This window comes from Dermacentor silvarum, chromosome 10 (genome assembly GCF_013339745.2).
Source record: "Dermacentor silvarum isolate Dsil-2018 chromosome 10, BIME_Dsil_1.4, whole genome shotgun sequence".
Classification (NCBI taxonomy): domain Eukaryota; kingdom Metazoa; phylum Arthropoda; class Arachnida; order Ixodida; family Ixodidae; genus Dermacentor; species Dermacentor silvarum.
The window spans coordinates 62,169,342-62,189,167 of record NC_051163.1 but is presented as its reverse complement, the minus strand read 5'-3'; the positions used below and the strand labels follow the sequence as shown (position 1 = coordinate 62,189,167).

Sequence of the window (19,826 nt, the reverse complement as noted above, 5' to 3'; positions counted from 1 at the left end):
TCGCCATCGCTCTGATGTTCCGTATAAAGTCAGTAAATTAATAAAGTTGTTTCTCTCTCTCTCTCCGTACAAAGTCCAATTGCGATACGGTCCTATCGCGCCCAACGCGCCATATATACTGCGGGTTCGATGGAAAGCATGCAAGGGTGAGCCGAGAAGGCGGCTTGATGCGCGCAGTCTTCCTGCGCACCCATTGTTGGAGGTCACGTGATCAAGCGCGTGATCAAGCCGGCTATCTGTCCGCGCGGCTGAGCGCATACACGGCCGGCGCACCGTTCTTGTAGGTAACCTGCGGTGGGTGCAAAGCTAAGGGCGAGCCGAGATGGCTGGTGGGTTTATGCGCGCTGTCTTCACGCGCGCCTATAGTGTAGAAGGTTGCGTAATCTCAACTTTAGGAGACGCGGTGATGCGAGAGGCAGCACGAAGCGTTCGCTCCTGGCTGTCGGCGCTCATCACGCCAGCGCTGGGACAAAGATTGCTCGTGGTTATCGAGTTAAATTTGTTAATGCTTGCCTGTGCGCGCCTGATAGCATGCTTGTTAATTTCATTAATAAGCGAACGTTTATTCCCATTGATATGGCCGATAAAACTACGAGCCTCACTCCATGTAGTTGTCTAATACTTTGCGATAGCTATCAATATTTCGGAAACTGCTACTTTTTGAAAAAGAGGTAGGCTCTTTAGATGGTTGTCAGAGTTCGTGGTTGGAGTGGCACTTGGTATGAACTCCACAACCATAACGTAGTGCGTTATGGTTGTGGGGGAAAGCCCCACGTGAAGCGGCGGCTCCTCATGGCGAAATGAAATTATATGTATGTATGTATGTATGTATGTATGTATGTATGTATGTATGTATGTATGTATGTATGTATGTATGTATGTATGTATGTATGTATGTATGTATGTATGTACGTACGTACGTACGTACGTATGTACGTACGTCATAACATTTCTGCGCTTTTGCTTCTGCCGAAGGCACCGCTTTTGTGCTTTGTCATAACTACGGCCCAGCAGCCATCATGCTTGCTTCTGCGTAAGAGTAAAGAAAGGAAGTGGTAGAGGGTTTCGAAAAGTTGAAGGAAAGGGCAAGCTGCCCTTAAAAATTATATATCTCCCAGTTGCACGTAGAGGAATAATTTGTGGCATATATGTTCACGGCAGTATATTTTCCAGCGACTAAAAAATCTTACTTGGCATATACAAAATAACAGAGATTGCCAGGCACATGTACCTTACCGCAACACAGATAATCTTTTATTATGCAGCGTTAATAAATCGTTAACTTGCCCAACGATCAATGCTTATCAACGAGCAGGCATAAAAACAAGAAGACATGTCAGCTACTACCGTTCTGGGCGGTGACCTTAAGTGGCTTACTGCAAGCAAGATGACACGTGATTTCAGTTTTGATTTGAAAGCATCAAAGGGCCCATTGAGCGAAAAATCTGGCGTAGTCTGTAGCAGCGAAACTTCCCATTGGCCGCGACGCCACGTCACGAGTGTGCGTGCTGGCTCGCGCTTGCTTGCTCGGGCCTCGACGGAGCTGAGCGGGCGTAAGAGAACACCTGCTTCCGCGATATTGCGCAGGGGGAAAGGGCATCGCCTCGACGCCACGTCACCCTCGCCCTTGCTCTCGGAAGGCTGTGTTATCTGCGCGTTTCTTGTTCGCGCAAGCTCTCGCCTGCGTTCTAACCGCGCCTCGGTAAGGCCAAATCAAAACGCGCCAAGCGTCTCAACGCGCCCGCTTGCCCGCGAGGAGTTCATAACTCGAAGGACCGCTCAGCGGCGTTCAATTGCACATTAATGCTTTCGCATTCACAACTCCTAAAAAAGAACTTAGGTGTCCTGAGAGTTTTACAGCGAAGCTATACGTTAGCCTCTAGTTGGTCGGAAGTTTTCGGTCTGTGCTCACCGAGAAAGGAACGGCAGCTGGAAAAGGGCTTGTTTGAGTTCTCACCTAAGAGAACTATGTAGTCTCGTGTATCCAAATTACAATACAATGCTACCATGTCTACATGTTGTGTGCAAGTCGTACTTTATAAATTTTACGACGCTCTTATTTTGAAAAATTGAATTAGTTAAATAAGGTACTTGCCACAGGCAGAGGGCCTATACTAGAATGACGATGTATGCTGCAATCCCGCACACCTGCGTGCGCGCGTGACGATCGAACGTGTGCACACGATGTGTCTGTCCTCGATGCATGGACGCTCTGCCCGTTGCATCGGTCGCGAAGAGTGTGCTGCGAACGTAATCGACATTAGGGCATACACTGCCCAGTGACGTTTCACTTAGTGAACGCGGGTTACGCGCAAGCGTATGGAAGCCGCGAACGTGCACCGCGGCGTCGAAGCGCAAACGGAAAGGGCGCGAACACGTTCTCTACATTTTTTATAATACGTTGGCATTGGCAGTGTCAAAGTAGACAAAGTGTATCTGCATGTGCATGCAGACACACATTCAATATATATATATATATATATATATATATATATATATATATATATTGAATGTGTGTGTGTGTGTGGGGGGGGGGCATCCTGGAACATATGCGGCCTGTAAATTCGTCTTGCAATCTCACCGGCTACCATTCATAAACTGCAACAAGTGCCGTAAAGTAATTCATGAGGAAGTTAACTTGCGAATTTAGTCCATTAGTTGAATACGCGCAACGATTTCTAGGGCTAGCAATGTCCGTCTCTTCCAATAATCCCAATCAAGAGGGCAGGAATTACGCGATTTGCCACAGACAATTCTTTTTTTTTGAAATTCCGTAAACGTTTATATTAGCACACCCTGTATACTTAGCGCACCTGACGGTGGTCTGCTCCCGACCACCTTAAGTTGCACTTCGCTCCACGAAGACGCAGGACGTGTGTGTCGAGTGATCTCCTGAACAACACTTTGCGAGATGGTCAAAGCGGTTTCAATCACGGATCCGGGACCGAAATGCCTCACGCATTTCTCTCTTATTTGCCGCTAAATCGCCACTTAACTTTTTCTCGCGGTTATGGCAAAACGCGACCTCTGCATCCGAGAAATAGAGCCTGCCACTTATTGCGGCAATAAAAGTTGATTCACTTTCTTTAATCTGCGTATCGTAATATTTGGCCATACAAGAGAACGTCGCCGCAGATTAAGACAATCGGTCATATGACTTCGCCCAGGTCGAAGCGCGTCATCTTGCGGTCGACCTGGTCGCCCACTCGGCTGTCATCGGTGAAGCTGTAGAGGGACGGCAACAGGCAGCTCTGCAGGCCTTCCCAGTGGGGTGGCCTGGCATACTTCGGCGGCGAAGCCGGGGCCTGCGATAGCCAGCCAGAGACCGTATATAGATTATATGCTGCAAATAAAGCATGCCGTGGCCGTGCATCATCGCTACAAGCACGTCCGCAACCAACGTAATTAGATAATCGCTTCCAATTCTTGCCGTTTTACAGACCTTCATTTACTCTGGGCAGACTTGTACTAGGTACTCGGAAGGAGGTATCTAAGTTACCAAGTACCGCAGAAAAAGGAAGTATGGCTGCGTATAAAGTACAAGGATGAGTATTTGGTACCAAATACTTATTCAAAGTATATAAGTATCTGGTAACAAGAAGTATGGTGCCACGTACTTATTCCATTACACGGAACTTACATGACAAGATGCCTCTGCCCACAAAATGTTTTGAAGCATATATAGGGTCGGCGAAAAAAAAAAAAAAAACATTTCGTTCCCTCGCAGCCAACGCATTCGTGCAAGAATGCAAAGGCGTACTCGCGAGCAGAAGTTTGAAGACCACACCGGCATCGGCAAAAGATTCAAATCTCCTCTACAGAGCAGCTGCGCTGGAATGGCTTTACTACACTGCATTGGTCGTACGCGCGCTCGTAGCCTGCACCGTTTAATTTCAGTCGGCACGCCCAGGCGACGAAGAAAACAAGCATTTTAGAGAGAGAGAAGGGCGCGAGCAATGAAATCCAAAAGAAGACGTTCGCTGGGGCCCTATTACGTAAAACTATCCCAATCTGCTTTTATTCCAATCTCCTGACGTCAGATTTACGTAACCGCCGAGGCAAGCATCGGGCAGTGAGTCGCAGCGTTGTTTCAACAGACCAATGAAATGCTCTCCTTGTTTATAGGAGGTAACTTTGCTTTGAAAGCGAATAGCATTGCCTTACCTGACAGGTATGCTCTGCTATCACTAATACTGCTTCGCCTTTCCGGCGAGACTGCAGCTTCTTTTTTTTCTTCTTCTTCTTACTGTGAGTCCAAGTATAAGCGCTGCGGCGCATTACTGCTGTTGATTCTGTTTTCGAGTGAATTCGGCTTGGTCTCATTTCGGTTACTGAGTGAATTACACCTGTAGCGCCTCAGCATGCGGCGCCCGTCAAGGAAGACGAAGTTGGCATTGGAACGCGCGGCAGGTGCAGAGCGAGAATAAAAATATCAGTTCGAAAACTCAACGCTGTCAGGGCTGGATCTTTCTCGTGTTAGCTCCGACAGTTAATGGTGACCCGATAATGAACACGCAACCCCAACCATCCCGCATGGATCCCGCCGGCTCTTCCACCCAGCCTACCGGTCCTGACGCCCAAGAAGACGCCAGACCTAACAGTGCTGCGGTGGCTGCGATCCAACACGTCAACCTGCCACCATTTTGGCCAAACAACCCCTGCACATGGTTACTGCAGGTCGAGGCGTACTTCCGTCTACGGCAAATCACCAGCCAACAGACCAGGTACTGGCATCTGGTGTCCTCCTTACCTCCGGACGTAGCCGAAGACTTCACAGATATTTTAGCTTCGCCGCACCCGAGCCATCCCTACGACACGTTGAAGGAAGCTATCATTTCCCGCAAGTCCGAGTCTGAACACAGCAGACTCCAACAGCTCATCACGGCCACAGAGCTCGGTGACCGTCGCCCATCCCAGCTCCTGCGACACATGCGCCAGCTCATTGGCGGGACCTCCGCCTCTCAAGAGGAGAAGCTTTTGCGTGAGTTGTTCCTTCAGCGCTTACCGCAGAGCATGGTCCCGGTCCTCGTCGCTGCAGGAGATGTCCCAGTAGACACGCTCGCTGAAATGGCTGATCGAGTGGCAGACTACTCGCGGGCACATAGCCTCAACGCCATGACCACGTCGCCACCGGCCACCGCTGCAGACCCCGCGCTCGCGAGCATCGACAACCGTTTGGACGCCATTGTCAGACGTCTCGATGACTGCGTACCTGCGCATCGCCGATCGGCATCCAGGTTCCAGTTCCACAGTCGCTTCTCGACGTCTCCACGCTCTCCGGGACTTCAGACAACCGACGCGCCACGGGACGACTCGTCCTCGACCATGTGCTGGTACCACCGCCGATTTGGGGCCTCTGCACGCAAGTGCACTCGCCCGTGCTCCTGGTCGGGAAATGCGACGACCGGCCACTGACGGCGGCGAGTGGTCCTGGTAGAACGTCATGCCGCCTTTTCTATGTTTCCGATAAGATCACTGGCGCTTGCTTCCTCGTCGACACAGGAGCCCAGGTTAGCGTCATACCGGCCTCCTGTGCAGATCGCCGTCGCAACGAACAGACCTGCCCACTCCAAGCGATCAACAACTCCGCCATTCCCACATACGGCCAACGCTCTCTTACACTTGACTTTGGACTACGCCGTACGTTCCGCTGGATTTTCATCCTCGCTGACGTCTCGCAAGCTGTTCTTGGAGCTGACTTCCTCAGTTTTTTCAACCTTGCTGTGGACATGCATGCTCATCGCCTCATCGATCTCAACACGCGCCTATCCATCAACGGTATACCCTGCACTTCCTCGTCAACGAGCCTTCGAGCTCTCACACCTGCTTCGCCGTATGCAAAAATTCTCGCTGACTTCCCCAACCTCACGAAGCCGCACACCAGAGAGTCACCGGTGAAGCATTCCGTCACTCACCACATTGTGACCACTGGACCTCCCGTTTTTACACGGCCTCGTCGACTTTCTGGAGAACGCCTCACCATCGCCCGCCGTGAGTTTGAGCACATGCTTGAACTTGGCATTGTGCGGCCTTCCTCCAGCAACTGGGCATCGCCACTCCACATGGTCCCGAAGAAAGATCCTGGCGACTGGAGACCATGTGGGGATTACCGCGCTCTCAATGCCCACACCTTACCAGACCGCTACCCACTTCCTCACATACAGGATTTCACATCAAATTTGGCTGGGTGCACGATCTTCTCTAAGATTGACTTAGTGAAGGCTTACCATCAGATTCCTGTAGAACCCGCTGACATTCCGAAGACGGCCATCATCACCCCATTTGGCTTGTTCGAATATGTAAGGATGCCTTTTGGACTGCGCAACGCAGCACAGACTTTTCAGCGCACTATCAACGAGGTCACGCGAGGTCTCGATTTCGTATTTGCCTACCTTGATGACCTCCTGGTAGCAAGCTCATCGGGCCCTGAGCATGAATACCACCTGCGCACCCTGTTTCACCGTCTGGATGATTACGGCCTCGTCATAAATCCCAATAAGTGCGTCTTCGGCGTCGCTACAATCGAGTTCTTAGGCCACCTTGTCACTCCACAGGGTATACAACCGCTCGCCAGCAAAGTGAAGGCTATCCAAGACTTTCCACCCCCGACATCAATGAAACGACTCCGAGAATTCCTGGGCCTACTAAACTTCCATCGCCGCTTTCTTCCTAAGTGTGCCACTTTCCTAAAGCCCTTAACCGACCTATTAGCTATAAAAAAAGACCCGGCTGCGCCACTGGAATGGACCGACGACGCCGCATCTGCCTTCGCCACTGCCAAAAAGGCTCTGGCAGACGCCACCATGCTCATACATCCCGTTCCTGATGCCCCAATTCGTCTCATCACCGATGCATCGAGTGTAGCAGTTGGCGCTGTTCTCGAGCAGCACGCATCAGGTTGGCAGCCCCTTGGATTCTTCTCGCAAAAACTCAAACCAACGGAAGTAAAATACAGTACATTTGCCCGAGAACTCCTTGCTGTGTACCTCGCCATCAAGCATTTCCGCCATTTACTGGAGGGCCGGGACTTTTACGTCGTTACAGACCACAAGCCCCTGACGTTTGCCTTCCATCGCAATCACAGCAATTACACTGCAAGGGAGATCCGTCAACTATGCTTTATCTCCGAATTCACCGTGGATCTCAGACACGTACACGGGTCGGAAAATGCCGCCGCTGATGCACTCTCACGCATCGATGCCTTGTCGACCCAGCCACCACTAGACATGGAAGAGCTAGCAGCTGCCCAGAGCAACGATCCTGAGCTACATAGTCTTCGCTCTTCATCCACGTCTCTATCTTTCACGGAGTGCCTACTTCCATTTTCTACCTCATTAATAACGTGCGAAACGTCTACTGGTGTTCCTCGGCCCTTCGTGCCTAAAGCGTTTCGTCGTGCAATTTTTGATCAATTGCACAACATGAGCCATCCGGGTATTCGTGCGACCCAGAAGCTAGTCACATCTCGTTTCCTTTGGCCAAGTATCAATGCTGACGTCCGACGCTGGGCGCGAACCTGCCTTCAGTGCCAGCGTGTTAAAATTCACCGTCACACGGTCACTGCACCATCCCCCTTTCGGCCTCCCGACGCAAGGTTTTCCCACGTCCATCTCGACATCGTCGGCCCTCTTCCACCATCACAAGGGGCCTGTTACCTACTGACATGTGTGGATCGCTTCACCAGATGGCCGGAAGCGTTTCCCGTTTCCGACATTACAGCACCGACAGTGGCCAAGGCTTTCACAAACGGCTGGGTATCACGCTTTGGATGCCCTTCTGTCGTCACCACTGATCGCGGTCGTCAATTTCAATCGGCCCTTTTCACCGCACTTGCCAATATCTTGGGCATTCGACACATCCACACGACTGCCTACCATCCTTCAGCCAATGGCATGGTCGAACGGCTTCATCGACAACTGAAAGCTGCCCTCACTGCTCACCAGCCAAGAGAACGTTGGCTTGATCACCTCCCCTTCGTACTTCTGGGCATCCGATCAGCATTGAAGACGGATCTCGGCTGCTCGTCAGCTGAACTAGTCTATGGCGTGTCTCTGCGTCTTCCAGGTGAATTCTTTGAGCCGTCGTCGCCCCCTTCCACTCATGATGCCGCTACGTACATTCGAGAGCTGCGCACCACGTTTCACGACCTTGCTCCTGTAATTCCTGCCGACCGACACCCCCAATCTGTCTTCGTCAGCCAGGATCTGCATGACTGCAGTCACGTTTTCGTTCGGCGTGACCAAATACGGCCACCACTCACACCGGCCTATGATGGCCCATTTCGCGTCCTCCATCGTACACCTAAAACGTTCACGCTGGACATCAACGGCCGTGAAGACGTCGTGGCTGCCGATCGACTAAAACCTGCATACATTGCCGCTCTCGCGTCCGCGGAGCTTCCATCTCAAGTCTGGACTTCCACATCCAAGCACGTTCACTGGGCGACTCCTATGGCTCACGCTCTACGGGGGGGAGCCCTGTAGCGCCTCAGCATGCGGCGCCCGTCAAGGAAGACGAAGTTGGCATTGGAACGCGCGGCAGGTGCAGAGCGAGAATAAAAATATCAGTTCGAAAACTCAACGCTGTCAGGGCTGGATCTTTCTCGTGTTAGCTCCGACACACCTATTTATGACCTCTGCATGCAAGTGACTATGTTTCCATCCCTAATAAATTTTGTAAATTATAAGAAAAGCTTTTAGAGCGCAGCTCTTAGGTTGCCGTTGTTTGTTTGAGCGTCGGAGTCTCTCGGCGTAATCGCACGAACACGCTCGTGCCACTGCTTGCGTGTTCGTCTTCTTCCACAGCTGGCTCCGATGCTGCCCATCATGCCAGCGTTCCCGAACTGCCACTCCCTCTGCTGAGGCGCCGACGGAACTGGCCCTCTGCGATTTCGGTCTCAAACTCTTTGCCTCAATATAGCGCGAAATGAAAACACGTATGCAGCTGCTCTCATTTCGCATTAGGGAGTATCGTAATCGTCAGACATTTTTTTTTACGGCATCATTCGTCTTCAAACTTTTGGTCGTGAACGTACGCGCATGCCAATCATTAATAACATGCAAATGCAGCCATAATTTTTCGTTTTCGCAACGCTTTGAGGCCGTAGCAACGAAGCTGATATGGTTTCAAGCTTTCTCATGGAACCATGGAGACAGAGCAAGCTATGGCAGAACGTTGTTGCCATAACAACATAACGACATACAAATACCTAGTATTTGTAGGTTAGTAGGCATATTGTTTAGGATTAGATACCTTGTTCCTATTTGGTTGAAACACCGTCTGTATTATGCGTTAATTCAGTTCCATCTTATTTATTGATCATTGGTATGGAGTACTACATGCCAGTCAAATTTGGATCGACTGATATGTTTCCAAAAACAAGCAGTTCGCTATATTGAAGACCTTGAACCCCGCGATCACACGGCGCCTTTTTTCTTGCAATATGCCCTTTTAAAAATTAATCGACTATAGGAGTTTAAGCTCGCTATATACACGCGCGGTTAACTAGAGAAAATGCACTCATTTTTTATCAAAGCGGCCTCTCAAGTACCCAAAACAATTTCAGGCATGACCATTTTAGAGTTACATTTTGCAGGACCAACTACGGTACAAAACTATAGCGTACTTAGTCCCATCCTTCATCAATGCAGATACTAACGCGATCCCTATTGTACAAAACTGCAGATTTAAAAGTGCTCTGAAAAAATATTAGATTTCCCTTTTTGAGTGAGACTGTGCCAATTAGTTTCTTGTGTGCTTTATGTATAATTATTTTAAGTCAGTTTCATATTGTGCTTGTATATATGATTTTTTTCTTACACATATTACTCTGTTGGACCCAAACTGTTCCTACTATGAAAGTTGTACAATGATACAGGTATTTAATGCACGTATGTTTCTAATTGTGTACTATGTATGTGAAATACGTGCTATTTATATGTATACTATATTTTATGCTATATATACGCTACCTCACCGTTGCTCAATGTACGGATGACAAGGCCTTAGTCAGGCCGACAATGCTCTGCCTTTAGCCTTGGCTTCCAAGACATTCACTGTCTGAACCAATGCTAAATAAATAAAAAAAAATACACCGCCCAAGCACTCCATGCAGATGGTTAACCAGCGAAGCTGAAACGTGCGGCCCCGGTGTTTAGCAGTGGGTTAATCCCGACGCTGTATTGAAGCGTTTCTCAATTATTGGTTACATGTTTGTGTTTCTAGTGGAACGGAAGCGCCGCGTCAAAAAAAATCAATTGGCTCAAATTGGGAAGTTTTCAATTGGTACCAATAGAAAAATTTCCAATCGTAAATTAGTACATAATTAGATCAATTATGGACCAGCCGGAACGTGACGAATTGGTTTTTGTTCGAGTGCCCAACTGTACCCAATGGGTACCAATTGGTTTGAAATCAATTGGTTGGGATGACCAATTGCACCAATGAACATTACCAATATACATATATACCCCACGAAGCAAACCTTAATAGGATTCCAGCTGTCAGAAACAGGTTTGGTATAGCCTTAGTACTGCATGCATATACAGCTATAACTCATCCCAGTTTCCTTGAATGGGTTCGTAAACTGAAAGTGTGATTTCCCAGTTGGTTACGTTCTAGTTTACTGCTATTGGTAGTAGTTGGGAATGTAAGGTGGACCTAGCTGGTTCAAACTGGCAAGTTTAATTGGACTCAATTGGTTGCATCCCTGACTCAATCGTAACCAATTGGAGGGAATATTTCCCACTTGGTCGGAACCAAGTCCAATTGGACGCAATTGGTGTCACTTTGACCCAATCGTAACCAGTTGAAACTAGGGATATTCCAGTCGGTTCCAATTGGGTCCAGTTCATTACAATTGGCAACTCCAATTGGTTTCTCCTCTGAACCAATCGTAACCAGTTGGAAGTAAGGATTTTCCAATTGGTTCCTACTTCTCCCAGTTGATTCCTATTGGAAAAGCCAATTGGAGTCAATTGTTTTTTTTTTTTTTTTTTTTTTTTTACTGGGCGCCAATGGCAGGCGGATGCTGCTAACCACGACGCCCATCTAACTCGAGATATCGAGCGCATGCGAAAACGGCGAGCCGATGAGGTGGCGTTGCGGGTAGAGCAGCGTCAACGTGGCAATGGCGGGAACGCGTTCGCCGGGGCCAACGCCCGCTTTCGGCGGGATTTTCGCGAGCGGAACTTGAAATCGCGAAGCGGAACGCAAGTGCCAATGGCGGCCGGATGCTGCTAACCCCGACGCCGAGCTAACTCGAGATATCGAACGCTTGCGACAACGGCGAGCCGAGGAGCCGGCGCTGCGGGCAGAGCAGGTACGACGCAGATAACGACGTAACTGACGGCGCAGCCAATGGAGACATTTAGCGAAACATGGGACGAACGGTTTTTCCTTTCGCCTAGCCATATACAGCTTTCGCTGTAAAAACAACCAAGTTGCTAAGGTGACGACATACAAGGCGCCTTCAACCTCGTATAAGCGTGTACTCGTATACGCTGCTCCCAACCCAGCATATTCGGCTATCACTGTAAGAAATTGCGCTTCTTTTTCAGACAACACGTGGTGCACTTCCTCTTGTGTCTCCATACCTTATGAACCTTGCGATGCCAGTGATCCTTGAAGAGAGAAGTGCTTGATTTCTCGTCTCCGTGCTGGCCAGGGTCGAATGGCGCGTACCGTGGGGCCCTTGCGGAATCGAAAAGTGCACCACAAGTTGAAGAAATTCGCTGGAGGCAACCGGAAACGCCTGCTTATTCCGGCGTTTCCTGCAACTATGCAACTATACAACGTTTCAATGATGTTTCAATGCAACGTTTCCAGCAACTATGCAATGCAACGTTTTTCAATGCGTTTGAATGCAACGGTTCCGCATACAGAGCGACGTTTCCTGCAACTATATTCCCAGCAACTACGCCTCATCGTTACAAGGCAGTGCACAGCGGTATAGTGTACGTTGTGCTGCTGAGCTCGAGGTCGCGGGTTCGGCCGCGGAGGTCGCATATCGATGGAGTGAAAGACAAAGACGCTCGTGTGCTTAGATTTGGATGCCCGTTAAAGAACCCCGTGTGGTCAAAATTAAATCCGGAGTCCCCACTACGGCGTGCCTCAGGCTTGTTTAGCGGCATAGCGGGACAATTAAGTGATCGTTGTGGGACGGTTTATGGCCGTGCCGCCATTGAGGCTAAATAAGCCTTATCAAGGAAGAAGACAAACCATGGATGCTGCGTAGGACTAGCCCATGTGGTCTGCCCGATTTCACCGTCTCTCACAAAATTAAGTATAATAGTACGATACCTGTATCAAGACGTATTCCCAACATGCAAGGACTCGATATGAGCATATATACTTCAACTGCATCGCCATTAAGGTGGGGAACAGGCGTGCATCAAACCCTGCCGATCCATATCGAACGAACAGACAACGAGCGCGGTCTGCTGGGGCCAGTTGCAAACTGAGACGTGCTTTATATACGACAATGGTCAATCTAGACTGGACGCTTTATATATGGATACACATTTCGTGCTTTATAATCGGCCGAGACGGGAACGGTATGTACGAACTCACTTGTCAGGTCTCACGGACGGATCGACGTCTATGAACGACGGCAGGAGAGTCCTCATAATCTTCGGTGGGAACGGCGCGTACAAGTCGGCCCTTTGAACGACGAAAGCGCTTTTGTTCTTCGCGCCCTTATCCCTACGGGAATCGGTCGGCGTCGTCCCCTGGGTCCTGCCCGTTTTCCCTTCGTCCGCAGTCACATTCTGGCCGCGTCCGCGGGTTTCACCGCTCGGCGGGTTCTCGCAGTGCCCACCAGCCGAGCCAATGGCGTGGTCGTCGATGTGCGTGTAGCCCGCCGAAGAAAGGGTCTCGAAGATGCTCCTCTTGCACTTCACCGAACTGGGTTCGCTCTCGTTGCCTGCCAAAAATCGCCGGCGTGCCGTGGGCGTGGGAGTTTCCGACTCCGAAGGCGACATCTCGGACGACGTCAGATCCCTCTGCGGCCTCGACAGCAGCGAGCTCTGTGTCGTGGCTCGCGAGAAGTCCCTGCGCTTGCTCGAGGGCAAAGGCGAGCCGGCTCCGGCTGTCGTGGAAGTCGCCCTGCTGTCGGCCCACCCGGAAGTCTTGGTCGACGCTCCGTCTTTCGGTCCGAAGGCGGTGGTGGGCCGCGACGTGTCGGAATCAGCGATGGTCTCGGCGATGTTGGAGAGGGCCACGCTGACTGGCGACAGAGGACTGGCCGACGACGGCGGCCGCGTCGTTCTCGAAGGAGTCGACGGCGCACCCGAGTAGGTCGTCGACCTAGTGCTCGCGCCGGCACGGGACGAACCCGTGCGTCTACGCCTCGGCGTGCGCTGACTTTCCTCGCTGCTTGAAGTAGACGGCAAAGGCGGAAGCGCGCTGCCCGCTCTGCGAGGCGAGTTCCTCTTCTTGCGAAAGTTCTTCTTCTTGCTGGTAGTGGTGGCCGTCGTCGCCGAGGTCGTGGCGGCCGATCGCGCCGACGATGCCTGGCTCGCCGTCCCGCGACTAACGCCACTCGTCCTGTTCGTGAGCGCCGTGTTGGCCACGTTCCTCGCGCTCCCGTGGAACTCGCTCGAAGACTCGTCCGCGGAGCAGTCGCTGTCCGCTCCGGAGTCGCTACTAAGGCATCCCTTCTCCAACGGCGTGCTCATAGCAGTCCTGCCGACGCCGAACGAAGCAGACTGTGGTGACGCAGTGACAAGCTGACGAATAGGTGTAGAGGCCGACTGCTGCGCTCCCGCTACTGTGTGTCTGGGCGTGCTCGCACTCCAAGGTCTCGGCGTGCTAGCCGCGCTTGCGGGCGTCGAGGTGCCCCGTCTGGATGAACCGCCGGACGCCGGTTTAGCGGGACTCTCAATGTGGCGACACAGGGTCACGTTCATCACGACAGCCTTTTGCAGGGGAGGTTTAAGCGCGCCGCACGAAACTCGCCTTCTCTTCTCGAACTCCTTGCGGCCGGGGTCCCTCTGGACTCCAGCTTCGGCGTGGTTCGGGGGCAGGAATTGTCGGCTCGTCATGGGTTCCATGCCCGGGCCGTAGCGCTGTCCCGCGTGGGGGACAGTTTCGACGTTGACCTCCACCCCGGTCGGCGCTTCTCGTACGCTCTTCGCCGCGTCGTGCTTATCGGAGGAGGGTTGTGGGAAGCTCGTGTCCGGTTCCAAACTAGCGGCCATGTTTGAAACGGCTTGCCTGAGCTTTAGAAGCAGCGAGCTCTCGGAAGACTTTTCGGACATCTTATTCTCCGATGGTGATAAGCTTACGGCCGGTGCCTCCTCGCGCGGGGATCCAGCGCCCGATACATCTTCGCGAACACTGGCCTTACTCGCACTGGAACAGTAGCTCAGCAGCACGGCTTCATCCAGCGCGGTAGTATTCTTGTCGTCTGCCGCGGGCGACTCTTCTTGGGGCCAACCCTGGGAAGGGGGCACAGTCGGAACGTCGTCTGCGTTTGTCTTCACTGTGGTATTTGAAGGCCTAGATTGCAGTTCTTTCAGTTCTACTGCAGGAAGTTCGGGCTCTTTCAGTTCTACTAGAGACGCTTCGAGAGGGCTTTCGGTCTGCGCGGGCAACACAAGGCCGCCTCCACCACCTTCCGCGACTGCGAAGTCGCCGGACCTGTCAGTTTCGTAAGACGAAAACTTCATAGACAATTTTTGTTTTGCACTTGGCTCGTGTACGGAGGCGGAATCCGACGACCTGACGTCGGGTGGATCGGTTCGCACAAAAACGCCACCACTCTCCTCGTCGACCGGGCTCTCGATCTGAGCGCCGGCTTTTGGTTCGTCGTTATTTTTGGCAGGCTCTTCTGTCACCATCTCGACGACTTCTTGAGGAGTCTTCTCCGCTACGCCGTCCTTATTATCGGTGTGGACTTCGGGCTTAACCTCGTCATCTCGAGCATCGTTCTGGTCGCTCTTGTTCTTCACTTCGCTTTTGGAGCTAACCTTGAAGCCGATCTTAGGACTGGATTTCTGAAACTTGTCCAGCGACCTTTTGAGCTGCTCCGGAGTCGGGACCGTGAACACGTTGTAGATGAAAGCGTAGTTTTTTCTCGGCACGGCCTTAAATTCTCCGAACAGGTTGTTGCAAGGGTCTGTCTGAGAAGCTGATGACATGAACTCCGTCTCGCTGCGCAGCTTACGCTCTTGAGCCTTGGCCCTGGACACCTTTTCCAGATCGATCAGGCGCTCCTGCTTCAGCTCCGAGTAGATGAGCCTCATGTGATTGCATTCCGACTGCAGCCTCTCCTGCGACAAGAACAACGGTTTGTCTCAGTCTTAGAACTTGGCGTTCGGAGGACGCAGGCGCTATGCACAACGCTTAGAACCCCTGCAGGCTCCTTTAAATTGCACTGTCTTTTTATTTCTTTAAAAACCCTACGCGAGGGTATTACATAAGAGGCGGGATTGCAACAGGTGTTTAAGAAGTCAATATTATAGTTGAGATGCAAGCTGCGCAGATACGTCCTCCGTGAATGTAGATTAACAGGTGATGTCAGCGATGTCGTAGAAGGCTGCTCTAGTCTAAAAATAGACGAGGTAAGAAAAAAGAAGGCGCAAATGTGCCTGTACGCGCTTCGGGACGAGCGACACCTAATGAACGACATGTGCAAAGTGATATCCGTGCCAGTGGTGAAACTTAAGTTGACAAAGAAAATTCTTTGGGGCTTCGTCGTGCGCAGGCATTCACGCACACGGCACCTTTGCCGCGCTTGCAAACTTGCAAGTGAAATCGCCTCTTGCGAATGAACGCCGGCTGGCGAATGAACACCAGCTATACCGCAACGTTCTCTCTGTACTCACGTTCTCGCGCTGCAGGTCGGCCAGTTCCTGGATCAGTTCCTTCTTGCGTTTGTGCCTGGGCGGATGCTCCTTGCCGACGCTGCCGGTGCCCCAGAAGAAAGAGCGCAGCGCGCCCTTCTTGTGGACCAAGGGCTTGGCGGGCTCGACTTGCACCACCGGCGACCGCTCCAGCCGGAGTGGCGGCTCCGCATCGACGGGCGGCGTGACGGGCGTCGGCTCGACGGGCGTCGGCTCGACGGAAAGCTCGACTGTCGAGCCGATCCGCATAGTGTCCATGTTCAGCATCTGGGACGGGAAGTGGAAAAGCATTGCTCCCTTTGTGAAAATGAGTTCGGGCAATCCGGCATAATTATATATATATACGCACTTCTCATGCGCAGCTTTGCCCTTTTATTGCCTTTTTTTAATCTATACAAAACTCAAGCAAGAATATAAGGGCCGGTCAGCCGGAAAATGATAAGAGTAACGCTCAGAGAAGAGGAGAGGTGTGGGGACTAGAGAGTGAACGGGGGTAGCCTATGTTCTAGTTGACATAAAGAGGAGGAAATGTGGTTGGGCAGGTCACGTAATGCGTAAGGCAAATAGCCGATGGCATAGACGCCGACTACGGGGAGGCTCCGGGGCCCGAGCCCCCTCCCCTAAAGTGTCATTAGCAGAGTTCTGTTAACCACATCGTTTAAAGATTCTTTTGAGTTGCCTCTACCTTAAAATTCCATTACGGCTAAAAGCTTACTGCATCATTGTGGGCGTGGACGTGCACCGTTTTTAATTCATATTTTAGCTTTACTTCTGCAAATCTTGACAATAGGGGGACAATTGCATTGAAAGACTAGCGGCGGCTATCTCAGTCATTTTTTTTTCACTTCAACATTTTTTTAATTACCACTTTGAACACCATGCAGAAAAACATATTTGTAAATATATACACAGGACAATGTTTATTATATCCTTTAAAGAGAAGGAGCTAGCCAACTAACAATTATTTCTAATGGTATGGAATAGCCCAGGCCTAGAAAATGAATATGTTGCTGTATGTTCACCTGGCTTCAAATTGCTTTGCATGCTTTGTTCACCGTAAATAAAACCTGCAGACTTAAATGACCCCTTTGGCAGAGTCTTTTATCACCGGCGCGTGAACTGCACGTGAACTATATGTGCCTCAGTATTGCTGCATTTTCCAGTAGGCAATGCTAACAACTCATGAAAAAAAATTCATCGACGATTAGATACTCCCTAGTGTAAAATTTTAGCCCAGCTCTATACGTGTTTTCATTTCGCGATATATTGTCTGCCGCGGACAATCTGTGTAGTGCGGCACGTTGCAAACGGAGCAACGTGGGGCGCGACTGCCTCACTAATCGAGAGATCGCGAGAGGCAGCGCCAGGGTGACGCGTGGGCGCGATTCACAGCAGCCGCCGCAGACAGGCCTCCACTCAAGCAGCGCTTTGGTGAACAGACGACGCGCGCTACTCTTGTGCCATATCGTAGCTATCGCCACCGCAGAGTCCGTCTTGCGCGGCACTACGCTTTGCTTCTCACGCTTTCGCCATATCCTCTTACTCCGCTTTCTGACTCGTGATTCCGCTGCACCCTCCTCCTCCGTTTTCCTGCTCGCGCTGTCTTCGCTATCGCTGTCTTCCATCTCCCGCAGTGCTCCGCGTTCGTTCTCATCCTTCGCTCTGCCCGTTCGCTCAGTTACGAGGTACGACGCCGACGCTCGCCGCAGGACCAGACGCCTACGAGCTGTGCTCTAAAGAGTGTCCGACGATTACGACACTCCCTAATGCGAAATTTGAGCGCCGCTGTATGCGTGTTTTCATTTCGCGATATATTTTGGCAAACAATTTGAGACCGAAATCACCGCACCGACTGGCAGTGGGCCAGTGCAGTCAGCGCCTTTGCAGAGGGAGGGGCAGTTCGGGAACGCTGGCATGATGAGCGGCATCGGAGCCAACTGTGGAAGAAGACGAACACGCGAGCAGTGGCACGAGCGCGTTCGTGCGATTACGCCGAGAGACTCCGACGCTCAAACAAACAACGGGCACCTAAGAGCTGCGCTCTAAAAGCTCTTCTAATAATTTGCAACATTTATTAGGGATGGAAACATAGTCACTTGCATGCAGAGGTCATAAATATGTATAATTCACTCAGTAACCGAAATGAGGCCAAGCCGGATTCACTCGAAATCAGAATCAATAGCAATAATGCGCCGCAGCGCATTATTGCTATTATTGCTATTATTGCTTGGGCTCACAGTAAGGAAAAAAAAGAGGCTGCAGTTTCGCCGGACAGGCGAAGCAGTATTAGTGATAGCAAAGCATATAAGACAATTACACGAAGGAAGATTACAACACCGAAAGACACCAGTCCCTTGGTGGTGCGAGGGTACTCAGGCTGTGAAAGTGAACTCTCACCGACTATGAGGCCTTGGAAAAACTCATGAGGCCGTCACTGCAGTGAACTTGCTTGTAGGTCACACGAAGTTTCTTCAAGTGCAACTATTATTAAAGGTTATATATATATATATATATATATATATATATATATATATATATATATATTGTAATGAGAAATTGAGCAGCCGGCCCAGGAACGGGTGCTGTCTCTGTCTCTGTTCCTTTACAATGGCGCAGTCGACACGGTTCTTCGGCGTGCCGGGTCACTCCTGCCCAGGAATGCCGTACACGCTTCCTCTGGTATGGATGCCGCCCCCCTACCACCGTCGCAAGTACTCACTGCACCGTCCGGGGACGGCGTCCAAGCCTCCTTGGCGGCTCTAGGACAGGGATGTACCGATACCCTCACCCACGCCGTCACCGAGCTGACACAACAGCAACAGGTTATGACGACCGCTTTCGCGTCCATCGGCGGTTGCGTCCTGCCTGGGAACGCCGTCCACGCTTCCCTGCCTCCGGCGTTCGTGGAAATACCGACGTTCCGCGGAATTCAAGACGACGTCATCCTTTGCCTTCGCAACATCAATGCCTTGGGTGATGACCATGCCTGGCCCGACCACACAAGATGGCTCGTTGCAGCGAAACGACTCTGCGGTGCCACCAAAGCATGAGAAAACTACGAAGACACCAAGCAGCGGTCCTGGCCTGAATGGAGTACAGCCCTGATCGCTGCTTTTGGCTTGCTCACGTATGCCTGCGATGAGCCTGGTCAGCCCTGCTCTACGGCCGGAGCTCCTCAGGAGCACCACTTTGACGCGCCAGTCGTGCCCAGTAACGCCTCGCCAGGGAGGCCCGCAGGCTGCCCCGCCGCAGAAGCCGGCTCCCCTATAGTGTCGTCTTCGGCCCCATCGCAGACGGTGGATGGGGCCTACAGGCTCTCCATCACTTGGGCCCATGGAAGCGCCGGCTGATCGTGTGACGTCATCGGCTTTACTCCAGCCGGCGGGAATAGACCGGCAAACCACGGCTCCTACTGTAACCCACCGCCTGCCGGCCTCCGAGCTCACGCTTTTCGGAGGATCCGTTCAACCCAAAACGGTTGGCGGAAGCGAAGTTCGGGTTCACGAGCGACGGTTGTCTATGCCTCTGAACATCGTGGGCCCGTCGAGCTGCGATGATGGGCAGCTACCGGTCCGCAACCGTGATCTCTCTACGGATTGCACAAGCGAAATACTTCTGGACCCGCTGGAGTCATACGTCGGGATTTGGTAGCAATCGTTGGCCGAACGTGCGACCATTCGCCCCGCACTGAGTGAGGTCTCGCTAAAGAAAGCCAAGGTGGCTGTCATCGCTGAGACCGTAATTATATAAGACGTTATCGTACCACCCAAAGCTCCCTATCAGGCGGACAAGATGCCACAGACTTAAGCACAGAAACAGCTGTTCCCTGGTTCAAGCGCGGAAAATATCGCGGCTACTGACCAGGCATCGCTTTGACTGCGCTTTCGGACATAGACGACTCGGCAGCAGTCGGCATATTGTCGAACGTGGCAGATTCGAGTACATTGGAGAGGCTTGCTCATCGCCGGCAACGTTTCGAAG

At 51.5% G+C, this 19,826-nt stretch overlaps 1 protein-coding gene across 3 annotated transcripts in view; it reads right to left on the bottom strand.

The window, feature by feature from the left end:
• Nucleotides 1-3,066: 3,066 nt before the first annotated feature.
• The window catches only part of LOC119465816 (mucin-5AC-like), a 29,688-nt gene continuing 12,928 nt past the window's right edge, over nt 3,067-19,826 (bottom strand). For all 3 annotated transcript variants that reach the window (XM_037726292.2, XM_049657144.1, XM_049657145.1), the window contains exons 2-5: nt 15,828-16,112; nt 12,571-15,272; nt 11,595-11,691; nt 3,067-3,305 (exon numbers count right to left, since the gene is read on the bottom strand). In XM_037726292.2, the coding sequence (XP_037582220.2) occupies nt 3,150-3,305; nt 11,595-11,691; nt 12,571-15,272; nt 15,828-16,112 (3,240 nt within the window). In that variant the 3' untranslated portion in view covers nt 3,067-3,149. The remainder of the gene's footprint in view (nt 3,306-11,594; nt 11,692-12,570; nt 15,273-15,827; nt 16,113-19,826) is intronic.